Source organism: Xiphophorus maculatus, chromosome 19, assembly GCF_002775205.1.
Source record: "Xiphophorus maculatus strain JP 163 A chromosome 19, X_maculatus-5.0-male, whole genome shotgun sequence".
Taxonomy (NCBI): Eukaryota; Metazoa; Chordata; class Actinopteri; order Cyprinodontiformes; family Poeciliidae; genus Xiphophorus; species Xiphophorus maculatus.
The window spans coordinates 15,894,723-15,917,290 of NC_036461.1; the positions used below are offsets into that span (position 1 = coordinate 15,894,723).

Genomic DNA, 22,568 nt, shown 5'->3' on the forward strand with positions numbered 1-22,568 from the left:
ACATTAACTAATGAGTGGAGAGTGTTTTAAATAATTTAACCCATGTATTAAACCAAAAAGCAGGATAAACACATGCATGGCAAAAGTTAGTATTTGAGTGTTGTCCCAATTTGAGGTTTCAATTTTTATAAACAATGGATCTCAAAAGTGTGCACTTTTGTCAAATTATTGTTTTTTTGCGATCTGAAAAATTTGATCATGATAAATCAATTCATGCCCCACCTTCCATTTGATCTATATCCTGTACAATGCAACAGAAAAATGTGAATAAAAATAATAAAAAAAAATGTATAAGCATTATACATTAGAAAAATACTCTTCTTCATCTTTCATCAAATTATATATCATCTTTTAGCCATAAGATAAATTGAATTTGAAAAATGGTCCAGTTATCTCAGAAGGAGTTTTTAAGAGTCAACATTACATTTGACTACATTCATTTTAAAAACGACATCCGTTTAATTTAGGTAATAAGCCATGTCTGATCAGGCAGCTATTAAGACCTATCACTAAGCGCAAAATACAAAAAATAAAAAAGCTCATATTTATAGGAGTAACAAAACCACATTTTAGAATATATGCATTATAGTAGATCACAAACAATTATATTAACTAATTAGCTGCCAAAGCACATTCAGAGAGTCCCAAAAATATGTAAGAGGAGATGAATGATCTTTTCCAAGTGCACCCATGACAATTGTATTGCTTTTAACTCTAAACCTGTTTGGTGCTAAGAGACCAAAACTTCAAACATACAAAGTGGCAAATGAGCAAAGAAACTAGAAAACCTATTTGTTGCCTAGGTATCATAACTTGCATCTTGCTTGTGCAACAACACATAACTCCCTCAGCAGTTATTTTGCAGTACCTACATTTTACAGTTCTGAATGTGGTGCTTATTGGTGCTGGCCATTTTGCCCCTTTGTTATTTTAAACCTCCTGGATGTTTCACTGCGAACATTTTGGGTGCAAAATGGAGACGTCACCTAGGAGACTGTTTGTGCCAACTTTGACAATGAACTACTGACAGTATTTACCAAAAAGTAAACGGATAAATAGTAAAAATTTAAATAGATTGGAATTAAATGGTTTGCTACAGATATGAAATGACAACGTTGGAAGCAAGGCATAAGTGGAAAATGAGGGTACAAGTTAGAAATTTGCAAATGGACATAGAAGGACCTAATATTAAATTAAAGGTAGAGTTGACACTTGATTCGAAACAATATTAGAAGAAGTAACTTTGTTTCAATATGCTGAATTTTGTGAGGGAAAAAGAATAAAACGGGCAACAAATTTTAAAATAGATTTCAGGAAATAATTTATTGGTGAAATCAAGATGAATTTACATGCAACTGTAAAAAAACCCTTCCTCTTCTAGCATACTACACAGTCACTTTAAACAAACACCCCAGAAATGATTTAGACAGTACAAGCCTCCATCTGGGGGTGAACTCTGCGTCTCTGAGGTCTCTCCATAAAGACCCCTTTGTTTCCAGCCTCCATACATCAAGCCACAAGATACAGCCTCTGAAGTGCTACTAAATATCAGCCCTATATTATTTTAATTTCTTTTTTTGTATTTATTTTGTTTTGCTGAAAAAAAAGAAAAGAAAATCAGAAACTTTTGAAACAGACAGCACTGAAACCGATCAGGTGGAAAAACAGTGGGTGAAAACAAGCCTGTCTTGAAAATGAGACAACTGTGTACATAGAAAAAGACAAAGCAAATGTGTCTTGGTGACAAATGCCCTGCTCTTTAGAGGTCACCCACTGGGAGTGCATTTCCAGGGCTGGATAATGGTTGTATGATATATTAGTTTTGTGTGGAATTTCAGAATATGTCGGTGATCCAGGGCTTGTATGCCAGGTGATTCGTCCCCTGCAGCTAATCGCTGTAAATCCAACGCGTTGTGTATTTTAATGGCCTTACAGTAGCTGTTTGTAACAACTCAGCGTGCTGGACAACGATGACACCCCTGATAAGTAAAGCTTTTGTGCACAAATCGGGTATTTAAAGGCTGACTTTGCCCAGAGGGGCACCCAGGCACAGGGAGGTAAATAATCCCTTGCTGCAAACTATACAACCTACTCACCATAAATAACAGGAATTGAACAGCAGAGTTCACCTCCCACAGTCAAGGTATTAACATGACTCCAGCTAAGAATAGAAGCCTACTTTCTTCTTCACACTCCCTGCTTATTCTTTGTGAACAAGTTCAGTGCAGATCACGTATGCTATAAAACAAACAAAGCAGACTGGTAGTCCTCACCTGTAAGCTGCAATCACCAAGACCTATGCATGATCCATAATCAGGTTGAAATGAGGGCAGGACATGACTGGCACTTGGAAAGCAGACCATAATGCGGTACATATACTTTAGGGATAGACTGCTTAGAGATTCGCCCAATATATAAGCTTGAATAAAATCTCAGCTTCATACTGCTGCTAAAATAACATTATTACAGTTAAAAGGCTAACTATAAAAAACATTTCTTATTAATTAGCGCTATAAACATGGACTTAAAAAGATAGAACAAAGACCAGTTGTATTTAGGTGTGCAACATACCTTTTTTTCCGTTTTTCTATCTGTTCATGAGGCATGCCGCCAATAGCTTCTCAACTGTTGCTTTCAAAGAGTGTTACCCTAATTCGACTTGCTCATATTTTTGTGATTAGAGCTGAATTGTTTCCTTTCTTGGAATTAAAGAAAATATATATGAGCCTAGTTTCAGCCAGCTGACAGTGTGCAGTAAGAAATGGAGGAGGGATAAAGTTGCATTTTTTCTTCTTCTCAGGAGGGCAAAACTCACATAACTCTGCTCTCTCAGGAATCTCACTAAAACGACTCTAAGACAGTAGAAGACGAGTTCCAACACATTTTCTAAGACAAAATTTAATACTTTATGAAGTTAAATTCTCGGTACTCTCAATTTTCAAGAGCAGGTTTAAAGTATAAAGCCTGCAAAAACTACAGACCATGAAGATGGATGAAATGATTAGTGAATGAATGAATGAATGAATGAATGATTGGATGAATAGTTGGACCACAATTCACAGATCCATCTATTTGATGAACAGATTGAAAGATAGATGGATTGCCTGATGGAGGAAAACTCAGAAAGAGATTGGAAGGATTGACAGATGGACTTTGAGAACAACCAATAGAGTAACAAATAGCTTGATGGATGAGAAGTAGGATGGTCGGAGTAACTCAGGCAAAAAAAAAATTAAATCAAATTACATACAATTCTGAAAAACGGCAGAAATCCTGAATGTCTTAGTGGTTCTGAAAGGCTAACGTTAAAATGTTAATGAGTTTTCAGTAGGTATGGTTGTGCAATTATGTGCCTTGTTTGGATAAGTTGGTAATATTTTACACTACCAAATGGGAATAACAGGTGATTATATGACAATTTGACCCCTGTCAGATTGGTACAAACCTGTCCTTCTGCTGGTGAAGAAAGCAGCTTTACGTTTGCAGCAAAGCATTAAAGTATCCTCCAGTATTCAAATGCAAGAGAGATTTTGGAATAAAAAAAAAACTTGCTACTATCAAAATAAGCATTATGATCAAACTGTGTGTGGGTGTGTTCATCTTCACTTTAAAATTATTTGACAGGATACTGATAAATTCAGGATCAATTAAGTAACTCAACATTTCTATTCTAAAGCTTTTTTAAAAGTTGATGAGCGTAAATGTTTCCTGAAATTACAGAAGTTTACAGATACATAAGTCTGTTGTTTAATTTGGATACTTAGGTCAACAGACCTTCTTAAGTCATATATAATACACATTTCACCAACTAATTTATATAGTTTCTGCTTAATTATTTAGCATAGTATCTATGCAAATGTGATAATAACTGTTACCTAATGTGTATCTTCTCCAATGACCACTCAGCGCTATCAAAGATTTTATCTCCCGCAATCAGTATCACTTTCTCTGACCTCACTCCCCCCAAACGCTCCAATCACCTCAACCACCTTCTCAAATTAACCAAAAGCTTATCGCCTTACTCACACACCCTCACACAATCTGACAGCTGACTGATTGCTTCAGTTATACATGATTAAGTAACAGAGTTGATAAACATAATGACGGACTTTATTTTGAAAGTATAAAAGTAAGATGGAAAAACCCCGGATCAGGTCTCCGTTTGGGTTGTAAAAGGACCGCAAATATTGCTGCCATGCTTTCTAAACATCCTCCAGTCACAGGGAGGAGCTCCGATCAGTGTTTTGAGCTCGTTAAGTCTCTTAACTGAGCATGTCGCCTAACACATTAGCAGTGTGTATCTGAGGGACAAGTGTTTTCTGTGTGTGTAATGTGGCCTGGTCCCTTCTCAGATCTACTGCGTCATGGTGAAATGTATTCTGACACTCTCTGGTCTGTCATGGAAATGGAGAAAAGCAAACAGGGTGGGATCTGGTTTGGGGCTTTGGCAAGCGTTCAAAAGTTTGACCAAAAGGGAAAGAAGGCATAACACATATCCAAATACTCAGAAGAGCATATGTAAAAAAAAGTTTGTTTGAAGTTAATGTACAACACATTGTTCAAAAAGTGCAATCCTGGACTATTTGTAAACAATACACAGTTTACACTTCACATTACAGCCAAAATACTCAATCCAAATCAAATTACAGTTTGACACAAGGCAATGCACAGTGGTAATGTGGAAGGAAATCAGCCGTGTTTTTTGAACTTTTTAACCAATAAAAATCAGAAAAGTGAAGCAAAAAAAACCCCAAACAAAAACAACAAAAAAATATATATGAAAACTTTTACCTCAAGTATAAATAAATAACATTTAAATTTGTACATTTTAAAAGGTATACTTCAGCAATGGATGTCAATTTACAAATTCATTAATATTTGAATGTTGTAAGCCATATAACTTCTAGCAGAGGTCAACATTCATATAGTCATTACACACCTGATCTCGTGATATTGACTCTCCATCCTCAGTAAAGAACCTTTAGATCTTGACAATGGCTTGATCTCTTCAACTACAAAACACTTAGTGGGTATTCATTAAGAGTAGATGGCAATATCAATTAGAATAACTATGTTACACCCAGAAGACCTTAAATATATTACAAAGAAAAAGTAAAACCAAGAATATACTGTAGAGCTTAGGCTGCTTTCAATGTTTTTAGTTTCTAAAGTCAAACATAGTCCATGGCAATAATGTAGATCTTTGCCCAGGGAGTCCTTCTGGCCTTTGATGGAGCCACATGTCTGAATATTCTACTTCGAGACGGGAAGCTCCCCACGCTGGTGGGTGAGCCGGCTAGGGGGGGTTAGAGGCAGCCCTGTCAGAGGACCGCATCGTCAGGGGGATACATGCTCCTTTAACCTGTTATTGTGAACTCCCAGCAGCCCTAGCCGATAATTGCCACCTGTCTCTTGGGGAAACACAGTCAAAGGAAAGCAGAGGGACGGCCATTTTGTGTCTGCCGCTGTTCCTCGCCCCTGCACGGTCCTGGGCCTAATCTTGCCCTTAACCCTAGCTGCTAATGTGTTTTCAATTTAGGATGTTCCCCCACTGCTACAGGCATGGCCCTAATCAACAACAGTTTGTACTGTAACCTTATCTGGCCTCGCTAGGGCAGCGTCAGCCTGACCGGGCGCCTGCAAATCTGATGCGTCCAGCAGAGTAAAGTGTTTATATGTATGGATATCATGTTTATACGTGAGGTCATAGGATGTGGACCTTCCACACACATGCAAGCCACAGATTCAGCGCCACTGATCAAAATTGGACCAAGTCACAAATGGAGCAGGAAGTTACTTTGTGAAGGACATGTACACATTTTATGATTAATAATTTAAAAAAGGTAGAAATACTATTATATATATATATGTATACATATATATATATATAAAGAAAAATAAGAAACGAGAGACGGTAAAATAAAGGCAAAGTCACAGAATGAAAAAAATGTCCCATTTGAGACAGAAATGTTCACATAAAATCCCTGATAAGAACAGTTTAGAAATAACCATTTTAAAATCAATGCAAATTCTTTAATTAACTTATTCCTCCCTTTTCATCCCCTGGCTTTAATCTACAATCATCTCAGTGCAGCCAGAATTAAAAGTCACAGTAGGGCAGGTGTGAATGTTGGCTGTGTAGGCCTTCTGACCCCGGCATCCATGAGAACAACTCTGCCCCAAAATTAGAGTCAGGTCTCTAATGTCTCCCAGAGAGAGAGAGAGAGAAAGAAAAAAAAGAAAAAGAGAGGCCTGGCTTTCATCCAAGTCAGCACCTTTGGAAGTGCAGTCGTATTACCACCACTAAATCAACATGTCAGCGCCCGGCCCACTGAACTTCTTCACCCAGACTCAACAGCTTAAGGCTATTCTGCACAAATAATGAACTGTTGAGGAAGGCTATCTTTTCGCTAAAACAGACAAGAAACAAACTAAAGAGAATCCTTGTATGTGCATATGATGTACTCTCTGTTCTCGTTTCAGTAAATCAGCCAAAACTCACTAGAGGTTTCCTGCAAACCCATTTTGGTCTGTGTGTCCAGGCTGCATCTGCCCGGGTTGAGTTTGGAAGCGAAGGTCCGCAGAAATCTGTGTGCTTACTCGGCAGTTTGTTTACATTCCTAAGGGTAATTTTAGCCCCCTGGGGGGAGCAGAGCAGGAGGGCTAACATGTCGTTGGGGCTTGTCAGTGTTCAAGCAGCCGGCGCAGTGGCGGCACCTAGACATCTGGGTGGTAGGTAAATACACACATACAGACAGACCCCCTGTAGAGAACAAAAAGAAATACTTCATCTTAGGTATTATCCGACTTACGTATCTCTTTTTGTTAAGTTATTGTTAGTATGAAGAAATTTAAGGAGCCAATCGGAGTGTTTTACTGGATATCAATTGCTCTTTGACAAATGTATAGCAATGAGTGGCCAACAGAAGCAAGAGTCTAGTCCTGCCAAAAGGCCCGCTGCAGGACACCATTAGCTTTGGACAACATAGGCTAGCCCCAGTGTTTTCACAGAAAATCTGGAGAGCAAATCTAATTTTATTGTCGTTTTTAGAAATTTACTAAGCAAACACGTCAATAATCTCTCCACAAGAAAAGCAAAGGGCTTTTGTGTGTGTGCTGGGATTTGTGCTCCTCCCGGAGAGGTCCTTTCCAAGGGCAAGGAAGCAAAATGCCTGTTGTGTTTGGTATGTTTGTGTGTGAACGCACAGGTAAGAAAGAAGGAGAGGGACAGAGAGATAGGGAAGGAGGGAAGAACGGAGCGACTCTGAGCTTATCGAAACTAATTAGGCAAGGGATCAGGATGGAAGTTAAATACTGAGCTACATGTAATGAAAGAAGCAGAGTGGGGGACATCTAAGGGTCAGACCCACACCAAACAGCGGTCCTCAGGCAATCTGGTATTGATTTTCACTCGTTTGGGGATGAAGGTGGACGGGAGGGAACCATGGAGAGGCAGTGGGGCAGAGTCTAAGGGTCTCGCGAGTTGTCAACTTGACAGTTTAACCCCTTTTGGAGTAGAACAAACAAACAGAAGGATCTCCTGGGCTGACAGCGTTGATCTGTCATTGCGATGACACTGCAAAGCCCCACACAATGCCCACACAGGAGATGCGAGTGGGGAGGAAAGAAAGGGAGGGAAAGTGAACTGATACAAATATGCACAGACACGTACCTTAAGCCCATGAAGATAGGACTTAGCCTTGGTCACATTTAAATATTCTAGATGATTCAGAGAACAGCACTTTGGATTCTACAAAGTGTTGCTTGTATGATCAATAAAAGCAACCTGATTTATAAGAAATTCTATGCTGCACTGTTTGTATGGTTTATACTCCTCTGGGATACATATCTCAGATTTTATTTATTAAATTCCTGTTAATGCTGCAAACCTCTTTTCACTTTAAAATTGATATATTTCAGAGTTTATAAGTAGAACACAAGGCTTTAATCCCAACCTGTGCTGTCTCTTTTTATTATCTCAGAGGAAATAAAACACAAAAGTCTGTGAAATCTATTACAGTTACAATTTTCTGTGGAGTTTGCAGCAGCTTGGTATTAGTAACAGGGTGTAGTTGCTGTGACAGACTACTTGGTTATAAGTTTATTGGAGAAACATATTTTCATCATTTTCATATAAAAAAAATGGAAGCATCTCTCTCACTTTCAGATGGAAACTAAAACGTGAGCTAACAATGCTACAGAGAGGGAAGCTGTAGTACAACCCATTTTGGACTCTAGAGTGTTGACAAAAAAACAAAAAAAAGGCTAGATCGACTAACTTCGAGGTACATAATTTATATAACAATAGTGTGACAATGAAGAACCGTTGAAATATGGTTAGGTTCTAACCGCTCACAATCTAATAGTTCATTGCTCAGCTCTATGTGAAACATAACAAACCAGACATGGACTGGTTACTAGGATCATCGTGTACTAAGATTTTAAGTGGCTATGCTACCACTGCTAAAGTTGCTCAGCATTATGTTTTTGCAAGGCATCTCCAATTATTGAGAGAAAGGTTAACTGTAACGAGTTCTCTCCAGCGGCAGTACAGATTGACACAGCCGCCCTCTCTCCTCACCTGTCCCTATGTACCAACTCCTGAAACAAGACAACAGTCTTTTTCTTGCTTGGAATAAAAAAATTGGTTGTTTGGAAAGGTCTTTTCATACTTCTTAACTTGAGACTAAAACTGATGCCTGAATCATATTGGATTTTCAGTAATAACATGTTTTATTTTTTTTAAAAAGTGAACGGAATTGTTTATTTTTTTTAACCAGCATTTCTCTTTCATATGCTTCTTTAACTAACTTGAGTAGCTACTATAGAATGGAAAAACCTTTAATTTGATTACTTGATTAATCATCAGAATTATGGCTGGATTAGTCAATTACTAAAATAATCATTTACAACATGCGTTACGGTAATATTTAAAATGAGTTGACAGCTTGCTTTAGTTGCAAACTGTTGCTACAGTTTCATCTTTCACTGCTCAAGAAGTAAAGACGTTACAAATAAACACCATTCTAAACAATATGAGAGACACACAGACGTTGGTGCTCCTCTCTTATCATTCACTGTGCGACCTGTCACCCTAAGCACCTTCCCTCTCATGTCTATAAACATTTGAAGACCTCTCTCACTCTTCCCTCAAGACTGCCTCATCGTTCTGTCACATTGCCAAAGGGGACTCCATTAGCCTGGCCAACTCTCACTTATACTTAGCACACTGCCACACACACACCCTGACACACCCACACATGGGATGGTGGATACTTTCCACATTAAATTAGAGTGGCCCCTACCCTCCTTGTTATGGCCTGGGAATGCTCCATCATCACGGATGCTACGGGGTCCCTCACTTGTCAGAAGTTGTCAGACAGATAGGGAGTCTGGATACACACAGCTGACAGGTAATCTTAATGTCTTCAATTAGCCCAATTATGCCTGTCATAAACAATTCGATAAGTGCTCAACCAACACAAACAGATAAATGCACGCATAAGAGCGCAGAGACGCACAAGCTCACACACGGAGGTCTGCAGGGTATTAATGAGAAGGGTAATGGGTATATCAGTGGACGGTTGACTTGCTTCTCGTATCAAGCAGGGGTGTGTCCCCATCCCTTGCTCTCAGCTGTGCACTGTTTGCTGCAAGCGGGTCACTTCAAATTGTACCATCTCCTTTCATTAGCACATTGCCGAATGAGAATCTGAAAGGCCGTGACAAAATTCATTTGAGACGAGTGGGAGCAGATTGCCTGAAGCAGGTGCTATAAGGGAGATAAAACAAAAGCAACACCTTTGTGAAGCTCTGTGTGTGTATGTGTGCCTGTGATTTCTCTTTGTGTATTTGAGTGCGAGAGGGCTTTTTTCCTGGTCTTCAAAATCTGTTCCCCTCATTGCTATGGTAAATGGATAACGACAGAAGAATACCCTAAAAAATCACAACCTAGGGGAACACAGGAGAATCGGCCATGTGTGCACATGGCGTCTTCAGAAAGATGTCGTCTTATCTAAATATTACTTCACTAGCAAATAAATCATTCCAACACCTGTATGTATAAGACATATCACTGATAACCATGTTTAATTATGGCCTCCCTTTTTATAATGTCTTATTTAGTGAAGAATTAGCAAGTTGACAACAGTGACCTTACCAACAACTGCATGTACCTTTCACCCCTCAGTCTAATTATAAGAGGCATTTCTGACAACTACTGGTTGTCTAGTAGAAGTGATAAACTTCCATAGTCTTTGTAAGTCTGTGTTATGTGGTTTAATAAAAGAAACTGCTTCTGTCTTGTTAAAGAATGTTTTTTTTTTTTTTTTTTTTTACAAAAACACTGTTGAGGTGTTAATCATAGTTCTAAAAGGTGAGCTTGGTGCTAAAACTGTGCACATCAAAACAACACAACTACAATCAGGCATGGTGGAAGGAGCATCACTCTTTGTTGTGAAGAGGGACGCATTGTGAATGACTACAAATATGAATCACCGTTAACATAAATCTATCAGGTTTATGCTAAAAAGCAGAGAAACTTTATGGTTCAGCAAAAAATGACCCAGAGCAAACACTTCAATCAATAAACAGATGGCTTTAGCAGAATATTTAACTTCTGGAATAGCTCCAGAAAACCAGATATGCACGTTAATAAAATCACATTACTTAATTTTTTTTCTCAAAAATATTTCAAGTTGGTTTTCAGTTAGATTGTAAAGGTTATAGGTCATCTTAAAACAGCTCTGAATTTATATTTGCTTCTTTATAAATGACATAAATTTTACAATAAGTGTGTAGACCCTTAATATCAACTGCAAGTTCACGAAAAATGTATTTTAACATCCATTTCTATTTACAAGTCAGTTTATTACAAACTGTTATTATCAATATTTGAACAAGAAATTTCTAATAAACAGAGACTTGTTCTCGAGAAAAGGGGCTTTCAACACTGCTTTATTCTTGGGGTTTTAGAAGGTAAAAAATAAAAGATACAACATGTGCCACTTCAAAGAAGTAAAAGTAGGACAAGCAAGGAAGCTATACTCAAAGATTTTGATGAATCTGACTACTTCTGACTCTCACCCAAAGTGATGGCTAAAAAAAAATTGATAGTGGGGTGGGGGGATATGGGGGAGGAGAGGAAGAAAGAGGGCCAGGAAGCAAAAAGCCGTCACAGGGAAGTTGTAATAGGAAATTGCTTTTGGCAACTATTTGTTCAAGCACCAGATTTTTTTCGTCTTTATGCCAACCCAGCGAGCCCCCATTGGAAAACAGGGCAGGTCCCCCTAATGAGTAATCTATTTCAAAGAAGTCGTGTCTGGGCATGACAGTTTACTGAGAGGCTTGAAGAACTGGTAATTACCAGTGTTACGGGGCAATTAATGCATATTACACTGCGGCACTCATGGCGGTGACTGTCAGCTCCCCAATAAAAATGAGCACTCTTCAGCTAAAGGGTGACATTAATTGGGCCCTTAATGACTATGCAGAGGAACCAAGCCAAATAGGAACAAAACAGGGGACTCACTCTGACACTAGCAGAGGGCTGAAAATTGGACTAAAAATGAGATTAATTGCTGTTTAGAAAAAAAAGATGGGAAAAGGTGGTGAGGGGAAGGGGGAGAAAGAGGTTGAAATTATAGGGTACAGAAAGCAAGAACTGTTCATACAGATGACAATTCAATTAATTATTTTACACTGTATTTTCTTTACCTTAGGAAGTGTCGACAGGACTCTGACCCAGTTGGGGGTTCTGATATGTAGCTCATTGCATTCCAGCTGCACATTCTAAAGCTACAACACAGAGTCAGATGGTGGCATGTTCAATATGATAACATGTCAAGAGTCTCATCAAAAGGTAGAAAATTAGGAATGAATAGTTGCAGTACTTTAAATAAATATTCACACCTTTTTTATATTTCTACACATAAAATAAAAAAACTGAAGGGTATTATTAATGTTATTAATGGAAATTAAAAATATAGACTCAGAGGCGGCAAAGGACTTGGGCGGAGCTTCATTTTCCAGCAGGATGACCCTATACATAGAGTCACAGCCACAATAGAATAGTTTAGATGAATAGTTCTTAATGTGTTAGAATGGTCCAGGTGAAGTCCACAACTACATTTGACAGAATTTGTGAAAAAGTTTGAAAATTAATGTTCACAGATATCTTCCAACCAAACTGAACAACAAAAAGTTCAGTAAGAACATGTGCAAAGTTGAAGGAAACAGTACAAACGTTGCAGTTGTAATGCCAACAAAATGTGGTCAACAAAATATTTACTGAGTATTGGCTGAATGCATGGCATAATTTCAGCATTATATTTAGTACAAGAGAAAAACAAAAACAACAAAAAAAAAATCCAAAAACACATATATTCCTCTCACTTTATTACTTCATGTTGGTCTATCACATAAAAACTCAGTAAAATACACTGAAATTGGAAAGATCAACAGTATGAATAATTTTGCTAGGCATTAAACATGTACATAAATAAGTATATCTAAAGGAATGATTAATGAAAGATAGATTTCCTGTAATGGTCGTGAAAATTTGTGTTAAAAACTAGCATTTTCGGTTTTCACAGTTTTCTTAGAATGCCTTTGGTATTTAGTGTATATTTCTATTAAAAGAACCCTTAAAGAATTAAGCAGAACTTTCATAACAGTGCAGACGTTCCACCCCCAGCAATGTTTGTTTGGAAAAAGATCAAGGATGTAGCAGAAGCATAAGTAACGCTGATTAATGTTGCTAAAGCTAGGCACGTACCTGAATATGCAAGGCCCAAACGCTTAAAAAAAAAAAAAATCAGCATGCAAAACATGCCGTCATTTGCATACATTTTTGATTCTGGATTTCCTTGCTATTTAAATATTCAGTTAGAAATAGTCCAGCACTGCCTCTTGCGCTGTCACGCTGCACACTCACACTGTCATTGGTCCTGATAGAACTACTCGTCTTCAAAGGGAGCTTTGCAGTGGAGAAGCAAATATTTGAATTGCAAAAACACATCATTTTCCGAAGGGGGGCGGGCGAGGGATTCAAGACAACTTTTTAGAGGTGAAATACGCTCCCAACCCCCAGCAAGCTAACCTACTGTGCACAGCACAAAAAAAGTCAACATATTCATCGCTTTAGCGCTCTCCTCGCTAATTTACCATATCCAAATTTGTGTAATGGGATATGACATATTTTAGAGGGGATTGCAGGGGGAGAAAAAAACTTTAATTTGAGGAGAGAACCATAAAATGTTTAAGCTGCTCCCGTATTTAACTGAAATCCACCGTATAAATCCGGGTTCTCAGACACCCTGACATGGGTTTGATTATAGACTGAAGTGTAATTAGCTGCTTAAGTTGTCCTCTGCAAGGTTGGAGTGAACCTTACTACTATCCTCACCAGATCTTTCAGAGACCTTTAGTTTCTTACAGGGGTATCTGTCTCATCCAGATGCAGCACAGCAGGTTTTCAGGCTAGTTTACATGCATGTGCTGCAGGAACAAATCTGATAGTTTGTAAATTATGCAAAAACTAAGTGAAAGCAAAAAAAAAACTTTTTCCTGTTAAGTTATTTAATTTATGGCATATCTCAAAGTATAAATGATGCCATTTGATGTCAGAATACATGCATCACTTTACCATGAAGGCAAGGAAACTGTTATTTGAAATATCATAAATAAAGCTAAATATCACTGTTTAGATCCCTGACAAAAATGTGAGAAACATTCAACACTGCCTCTTTTTAGGAATATGTAAATATGACAGTTTTGTATCATGATAACCTGGGGCAAATTGATCAGTTATTTGAATCATCATGGTTTTGTCCAAATGAAATGAAAACAGGGTTCCTGCACAACATATATCAAAATTCGGAACTTCGTCAGACTGACATTCCCAGAGATTTCACTCCTTCAAGTCAAATTTAAAAAAATAAAACATCACAATACATTCATGGTTTTATATATTTATTTATACAGTGGTAATAGTTTAAACATCTATATGAATTTATCAAGAGTGAAACATAAATTGTCCATTAACTTGACTACATTACTACACCTGTTATATTAAACATGATTCTAAATTATATAAAAATAAGAATTCCAATAAATCACATTTTTAGTGAAATTCTGAAAGGTAAATGTGAACTGACATTAAAAATCATCGCTATATTACGTTATATTGCAAAAGGTTATTTCGGCTTGCATACAAAATCAAACTTTTTGTAATTGTTGCAGTATGAAATGTAAGATGTTCTATGATTAAATGCCAAGAAAGCATCAAATCAAAATCCATCGACTGAATTGAAAAGAAGAGTTTAATTAGGGCTGGGAATGTAACACATTCATTTTGAATGAATAATTACATGGATTTTAAGAAACAGCTAAAAACATCCAGACAGGTCATTGCTTAATATGTTTCTTGCTTTAATTGTCCTGCCTTTGTGAAGCACTTAGTAATCAATACGTTTGTGAAAGGTGTTAGGGTAATATTATTTATGCAATTATAATAATTGCATAAAAAACTTTAATGCATTTTTTAAAAACACATACAAAAGTTCTGCCTGGAATATTTATAGATATTCTTCTCTGGTACGCCCCTAAATCAAATGCACAAGTGACATCCACAAACAGTAGTGATGGACAATAAAGCTGCTTCTCCTGGTTCACTGGGAAGTAATTTTTCATAAAAAACCAACAAACCCAACAAACAACAAACAAAAAAGATTCAGGAACATTTTAAAACTAAATAGGTATAATGAGACTTTGCACTAATATGTTGGTTGAATAATCTAAATGACAGATTAGCAGAAAATATCTCTCTTGTTGAGCTCATGTCTATTTAATAATTTAACAGCAAAAAAGGGGTTTAGAATTGAAAATGCTGCTTAGAAGTTACACACACAGTTTTCGATTAAATTGCAATTAATTAATTACAAATCCTGCAATTAAGTATTACCACAACAAATTTCAATTGTTCCACTTGCAAAGACATTGTAAGCACTAACCAGAGCGGTTCACAGCCCAATCCTACCAACAGTCCAACCCTCTGGTGGCCATCTCCTGCAGCACCAGTCTCTACGCAGACAACCTGGAGACAGGTCTGAGCAGAAATCAAACCTGAATGATGGATAGCTTTACCACACAATGACCTCTGTCACTAGGCTTTTGCCCTAAATCAATGTTGCCGATAAGAGCCCTGCCCCAATGCTTACCTTGATACAAACCTTATCTTTGGCAGGAGGAAGTATGAGTAATAACTAAAGACAAGCAACAACAAAACCACTAACCCTACCTTGTCAAACATAATTTACAATCTATATCCTTTTGCTCCCCTCTCTGCAGCAGTTAAACAGTAATTATGAGAATTGGAGCAGCGAGTTTGGAAGATTAACCTGTAGGCAGAACTGTTCAAGTATCTGGGCTGCAAATGAGGCACATTTTTATAAGAAGACAGCCAAAAGACTGATGAACCCCCGTCTGGGTTGCCAGCATGCACAAATTAATTTGCAAAGTTATGAGTAAGAGTAAGGGTAAAGATTGAGGTTTAAAGGAGAACTGACAAGAAAAAGAGGTAAAGACTTTATGAGAATTACTGCACTGAGACCTTTCAGTAGTTTTTCATTTGACTGCACATGACAATTTGTGTGTATGTGTGTGTGTGCAGAGTAGCGCAAGAGCAAGACTTCCAGGCAGGCAGAACAGAGAGGGAGACCAAACATGACATCAAACATCGCAATTACCTGACCCCTCTCTCTCTCTTTCTGAGTCAGACTAAAAAAAACCCAGCCTTTAAAACTCTGATTAAAATATGTTTGCGTTCTCATTCAAAATGACATTTGACAAGGTTAGTAATATTTCAACTTACTGCAAAAACATTCCTCTAGACATAATCCTTTTTTCCATTACTTTGTAGGGGTGCAGGTAACCTCAGAGTGTGTTTCCCATGAACTCAGAGCTTCACTTTAAAAACAAAATGACCAGGAGTGAAAAAACTAAGAGGGAGTAGCTCTAGAATTCACTTGTGTGTTTTGTTTCAGCCACAGAGGTGAAGCTAATGGTTTTTGATCCCTATTCAGGGCATTTATCTCCTTCTCTAATTTAAACCAGAACACATTCCAAAACAAAGCGTTTTTTTCCTAACCTCCTTCAATAAGTATGGAGTCTAAGGAGGCGTGGATTCTTGTCAGATCTGTGAATAACAGAGATTCACCGATCAGTCTGCACCTCACGGACACACATTTCCTGTTTTCTTACAGGTCTAACCTGCAGATCCAGATTTTGAGCAAATTTTGAGGATTTGAATTTAATTAAGAAAGATAATCTCCATCTATCACAGTACATCTCTTTAGGGGATACTTCCACAAATAGTTGGAATTCTCAAGTTTTAATTCCTTTAATGAATGAAAAATTAAACAAATTCGTCAGCATTTGACTAGCTAATCACCGAGTAGAGCCAAGCAAGCAAAATTTTGAGGATTTTAATCTCTGGTGCATCTCTAGTGAATAACGTTCCTCAAACTGTTAAATCTCATCTTCACCAAACACAGAGAGGGGGTGAAAGCAACTGTACAGAGGTGATACGTCAGTTAAAACTTTCACTCAGAATAATTGAACTTCAAGATTATTTTCCTAATGCACCACTCAGAAAACTTGCAAGAACAAGAAGCAAACAGTCACAGAGACTGCCGCCAGTTCTGATAAATCAAGCTGGATGAAAGCAATGAAAAAAAAAGAGAAGAGAACTAGTCAGGCCAAAACTCTGTCTTAAGTTTAATACAGTTTTCACAACCATTCCAGTGGCAGCAGAGAAGAATGCGAAGTGTCGGAAAATGCAGTGAGTCAGCCCATAGCTTAGTTGCAGCTGCGCTCAAGTGGAAGTGGCACCTCCTATCAGAGGCCTTTCACCAGACAACTCTATTCTGCCCGTTCTCCTCGTATCCTCGGTGACAACCTTTGCAAAAAATAAGAGTGGTCATTTAAAACACGCACCCGTCATCTTGGAGACGGATTCTGGGTGTAACACAGGGAAAGATACATGGTGCAAATGTCTGTGCCGATATAGATATCAGTCAAAATGAGAAATAGATTTCTGTGACATCTTTGTGGCGGCTCTTCAAAGAGGGCAGGTCAACCCCCCCCAAACTCTGAAGAGTTTCTGTTTCACATGTTCCGAAATGTATGCCTCTGTTATCTTGCATCAGTCCAAAGGAAAAAAAAAGAGATTGGGTTGCGTTCTTTTAAGCTCTCCGATGTTGGAACATCACATCGACAGCAGAAAGAAATGGACTGTAGATCAAGTAATTACTTTAACTCCATCTACCCATGTTCCAACTTTTGCTCACTAAAAACCAATACTAAGAAAATAAATAATCTGCAATCAAGACAGGTGGACTTTTCTTCAAACCGAAAATTGAAGACAAATCTTTTGACCTAATGGATCTTCAGCTTACACCCGAAGAATTGATGAGCAAAATCAGAAGGTCAATACTTGGACAGAGGCTCCTCGTGTGTCTTTGATTACACAGTCCTCCTAAAGAACAGGCAGACAGAGAAGTTTAAGCTATCAAGCAATCAGACCGCCCGGAGACGTGAAACTCACACCGCCGGGAGGAAAGGGTGAGCGCTTCCCGGGTACAAGGATTTGTGGGGGAGGGGGACGAACTGATGTATCCAAAGCATCTCTTTTAATGGAGATGGATGAATCAGTATCAATCATGTTTTCTTTCTTTGTTAGCATTATAAAGGCTTATTAAAGTGATGTAGTTTTATAATTAAAGCCTCAGCAGATAGTTCAACTGATGAACCGATATTAGCCTGTGAGCCCATCTTCAAATTGAAAAGGTCTAACCTTACACCAGAACCAGAACTTGTTGGAGTCTCACTCAAAGTTCAGCTGTTTGCTTGTAACTGATGCAGGAACGAGCCCATCCATGGAGTCTGTGAACCATCACTCTCTCTTCTTCAGTACATAAAGCTTTTTTAAAAAAATTTTTACTTCAGATATTTCTTGGACCAGTCTAGATGCTTTAGCTTGACCTCCTTAGGCTGCACCCTCCCTCATTACACGCCATCTGCTATGCTTCAATTTATCAGCCATTCAAGTTAATCCAGCTTGCCATTGGAAGATATGCCTTAAAATTATACGGTCAAAATGCCCACCTACCTAATAACTGTGCACACAGTGTAAACATTTAAAGTTGTGCTGTATCATAATAGCCAGCCCATGTTAAATAGAAATTATATACTTTATGACTTGGATTATGTTACAAGTAGTTTGAATATTTTTATGCTTTTCTTTTTCAACTAAAACTATTTAGACTATGTTTTGCATTTGCTTTGTATTTTTACTCAAAGTTATACTATGAGTTATACTCATTCTGGATTGTGTCTAGTTCCGGTTTTACTTTCAATGTTCAATGTATCCAAAGTTTTCCTTTAATTTTCCCAGCATTTCAATCAACAGTTTTTTAATCATCCTTGTCTAAATTTTAAGCTCAGTTACAGCCAAGACAAATTTAAAAAATGAAAACCCAAATTCAGAGTTACACATTTGTGCATCTATTGTGCAAATGGAATTATATTTTTGCAAGTGACACTACATCAAGAAGGTGCTTGTTCAGCATTAAATCAATTCACATTATACAATTTACTATAGTGTTAAATATAACTGAAATAAGGCATGTGAATGAAAACAAAAGGGAAAAAAAACAAGGTTATGTGAGGGGCAGAAGGCCTATAAAAAGAAGTCCACTGTCTTGGTTATCTACAAGGAAGCACTTATCACGAGCAGCCAGGTCCACACTGTGACTGATGGCCCCTGCAGACCATGAGTACGAGCACATTATCTGGTCCACACAGAGCTGCTCGTTAAACACAAAGGCAGAAATATGAAGCATTGTTTCCCTGATTGTCACCCTGTGAAATATTTTATTTATTTTTGCGCTTAAAAAAAGAACGAACACTTAATGCTTTCATACCTAAAAACTGAGACAAAGTCATTGAAGTGCAGCGTGTAGTGCTGCCTTGAATCCACATTTCTGGCTGGTGATGGTAAAATGGAATACAGGGGACATTTTCTAAGCATGCTTTTGGCTACTTAGTATGATTGTTGACCATATCCATACCTTTATCACTTCCTTTATGACACTTGTGTCACTGTTCTTTAATAACTGCAAAGATCTCAATTCAGCGCAGCTTTTGGATGTATTAAAACAGGAGCCAGATCATCGACATGCAAGAAACAAATCTGCAGCAAAGACATGATTCTAGGACATCAATATGGACTTGTTTCAGCGAGTATTTCTTAAATTCAGTTGAATCTAGTCCATGAAGAATGAAGGCAGTGCTAAAGGAAAAGTGGTCATACTTGGTTATAGCAGCGCGTAGCTTATAAAGTGATCGGTGAGTGTATTTAACTCCAAGTACAGAAAATACTGGTTTAAGTTTAATATCAAGTTAATGTAGACTGCAATCCCTTTTGTGATTCATCTGTTGGAGTGACCACTACAAAATGTCTGCATGTGTCTTGGCCTCTTTTCGGTATCCTTTTGATAAATGCTGCTGACTTCTTGCTCAAATAAAACCCAGAAGGTCAATGTAGAGAAAAAAAGGGGGAAGAGACAGCAAGATAGAGAAACTGAGGGTGAAAAAAAGTGTCTTTGCAACTGTGACGACATACATTGTGAAAGCTGACAAAAAAATGCACGTTCATCTTAAAAAATTTCCATAGCAAAACAGGAATTTATGGAGTAGACATGCTCACACCTCATTTTACTCGAGGCTCTCCTCTCCATCTCCGAGTGTCAGTGGCAATGCAGAGACAGGGGGAGGAGTATATGCTGCTGCCGTTCCAGCTCCTCGTTCATACACACGGCGGCCATGTCACAGCAGCTCTTACGCTCCGCGATAAATGACAAATTTGGATAATGCGCATAAACAATCCGACTAAAATAAACAGCAGACACGGAGGCTTAACCTGAGCTAAATCCTCAGGCTGCTACAGCCCTGCTAGTGACGATTACACCCCAGACGCCTTAAACAATGCGCCAAGACGCACACCCTTAAAAGCATGAAATCCTTGAAGCATCAGAGCCGACTTGTCATTTGCCATTAATATTCCACTTTGCTTGGGCTTTGGGGGCCGGCATTGCACTTTTGTGTGCTGCTGTGCCCTAAAACAAACACTTGCAAAGCCCTTGAGGAGTCACCACAGTGTAGCTATTTTTCTAGCGGAGGAATATTCTACAGGAGGATGTCATAACAAAGGAAACAATAAGAGAGGCCATGCTCCTGCACTGCATGGGGCACCATTTATTATATACAGGAAAAAGGCAATGTCACTTCTCTACCTTAACTCAGGAAAACTGAATGACGAATATTTTAAAACAAACACATAAATCAAGTCACCTGACCTGCATTTATAAAAAGTAAGCGAGAAACATTACTGAGGTATTTACGTTTCATCTCATCTCTGTTGTATACATCCTGACAGGGACCTGAGGTAAAGGGAGGTGGAACACAGGTCTTAGAGGTGTTACTTTGTCACCACAGAAGTGCCAGAACCTGTCTTCAGGAGCAGCCTGTAATGTCCAGCCAAATTGTGTCATCAAAAGCAACGACCTGTGGGCACCCACTCTCAGGTGACATCCTGTATCTGGTTTAGCTCAGTGATGCGCCAGCTGCAGAGGCTGTTAATACTCTTATCCTTCTATTCTATGACACAGGCCTACACAAGATGACAGTCAACAGGCACATATGCTCACTACAAAGTGCCTTGTAAAAGTATTCATATTATTTGAACTTTGTCATGCAGCAAACACAAACTTTAATGTATTTGATAATACGTTTATGTAACACACCAACACAGAAGTAATGCGCAATGGTGAAATGAAAGGGAAATTACTTTTTTTTTGTTTTAATAAATAAGAATATGAAAAGTAATGTGCATTTGTATTCAACTCCTTGCACTCTGCTACCACTGAAGCCAGTGCAACCATTTGCTTTTAGAAGTCACATGATTAGTAAACAGAGTCCACCTGTGCGTAATTTATTCTCACTTTAAATCCAGCTGTTCTGTGAAGGCCTCAGACGTTTGTTATGAAGAATTAGTAAGCAAACATAAAAACCGCAGAACACTGCAAATTAGTCAGGGGGAAAAAAATAGCAACAAAAGTATGACAACTGGTAATCTAGCAAGACACGGTCACTCAGCGATATTAACAGAGCCCTGTAACTCTAGAGGATCTGAGGAGATCCACAGCTCAGTTGGGAGAATCTCTCCACTAATCTGGTGACAAACACTGGCAATAAAAAAGTAATTAAATGAAAAGCTTTGTTTGCAGCAAACATGTATGAGAACACGTTCCAGTTAGATGAGAGAAAAATGAAAGCTTTTGACCTACACGCACAAATATGCCTGATGGAAAACTAACAAAACATTAAACACACCATCCGCATAATGCCAAATGATGGCGGTAGCATCACACTGTGGGGATCCTTTTCATCAGCACACACAGAAAAATAGATAGGAACTGTACGAAAGAGGTCTGTAACTACATACGCAGCAATCCTGAAAGAAAAATCTCTTGAGAGGCTCCAAAACAGAGCCCTCAACAAAGCAAGATACAACCATTGCTACAACAGTTTAAGGCATTTAATGCCTTAAATGGTCCACTCAAAGCCCAAACCAAATCTAATAGAGACTGTGTGGCTGTGATATGACAACATGTTAAGACACTACAAAGAGTATGCAAGGCACAGTACATGTGACCGGTGTCTGCAACTATGAAGAAACTATGAAGTCATAAAGATTGATCCACAATCAGATACTTTAAGGTTGGCCTACAATTCTCAAGTAATCACTATAAGGAAATGACAAAAAAAAACCCAGATAGGCATATCCAGGCAAAATTATAACGTAAAGTATTTTAAATGTAAAAATTTATTTGGTGCCTCAAACAGACATTCTGAGACTGAAGTAAAACATTCAGTATGTTAGATATATAACCACAAAAAAATTCAGGGATAAAATATAAGATGTACAATTTCTGTGGTGTCAGTGATCGTAAAACATCACATAAATCACGCATCTATCAATCTATTTGTTAGTGTGTCAGAAAGCAGATTAGCGATGCTGTAAAACCATCAGAAAATGGTTCAGAATCATTATTTCATCAGAAATCGTAGATTACTTTCATTATATACATGAAAAGTGTATCACGGAACTCCTGAGGAGAAATCTGAATTATCAGTTTGTTCTTTATGAACATGAACATTTTCTGCTGCAGTTGCACAAGTTACATATTAAAAAGATGCAACTTTCAAACAAAAAGACCAAAATAAAACATCACATCTCCATGTGCAGTCAAAGCTCAGCAAATTTCAAAGTGGTCATGTACAGCAGAAAAGTCTTGACCCCCATTTCATGTGAGAGAGAAATGAGGCATACAGCCCATTATTTTGCTATAAATCATGTTTTGTGGATAGCTGACAGCTTTTTATCAGATCTAACCTTTTCAAGCTTCCATTATGAGAGCTAACATTTTCAACTCTGACACATTTGC

General features: G+C 38.1%; 1 protein-coding gene across 3 annotated transcripts in view; it reads right to left on the reverse strand.

Moving 5' to 3' along the window:
- The window catches only part of c19h15orf41 (chromosome 19 C15orf41 homolog), a 65,501-nt gene that overhangs the window by 5,641 nt on the left and 37,292 nt on the right, over positions 1 to 22,568 (reverse strand). For 2 of the 3 annotated variants that reach the window (XM_023352185.1, XM_023352186.1), the window contains exon 12: positions 11,716 to 11,796. The exons of the other annotated variant lie outside the window; for it this stretch is intronic. In XM_023352185.1, the coding sequence (XP_023207953.1) occupies positions 11,716 to 11,796 (81 nt within the window). The remainder of the gene's footprint in view (positions 1 to 11,715; positions 11,797 to 22,568) is intronic. 3 annotated transcript variants of the gene reach the window in all.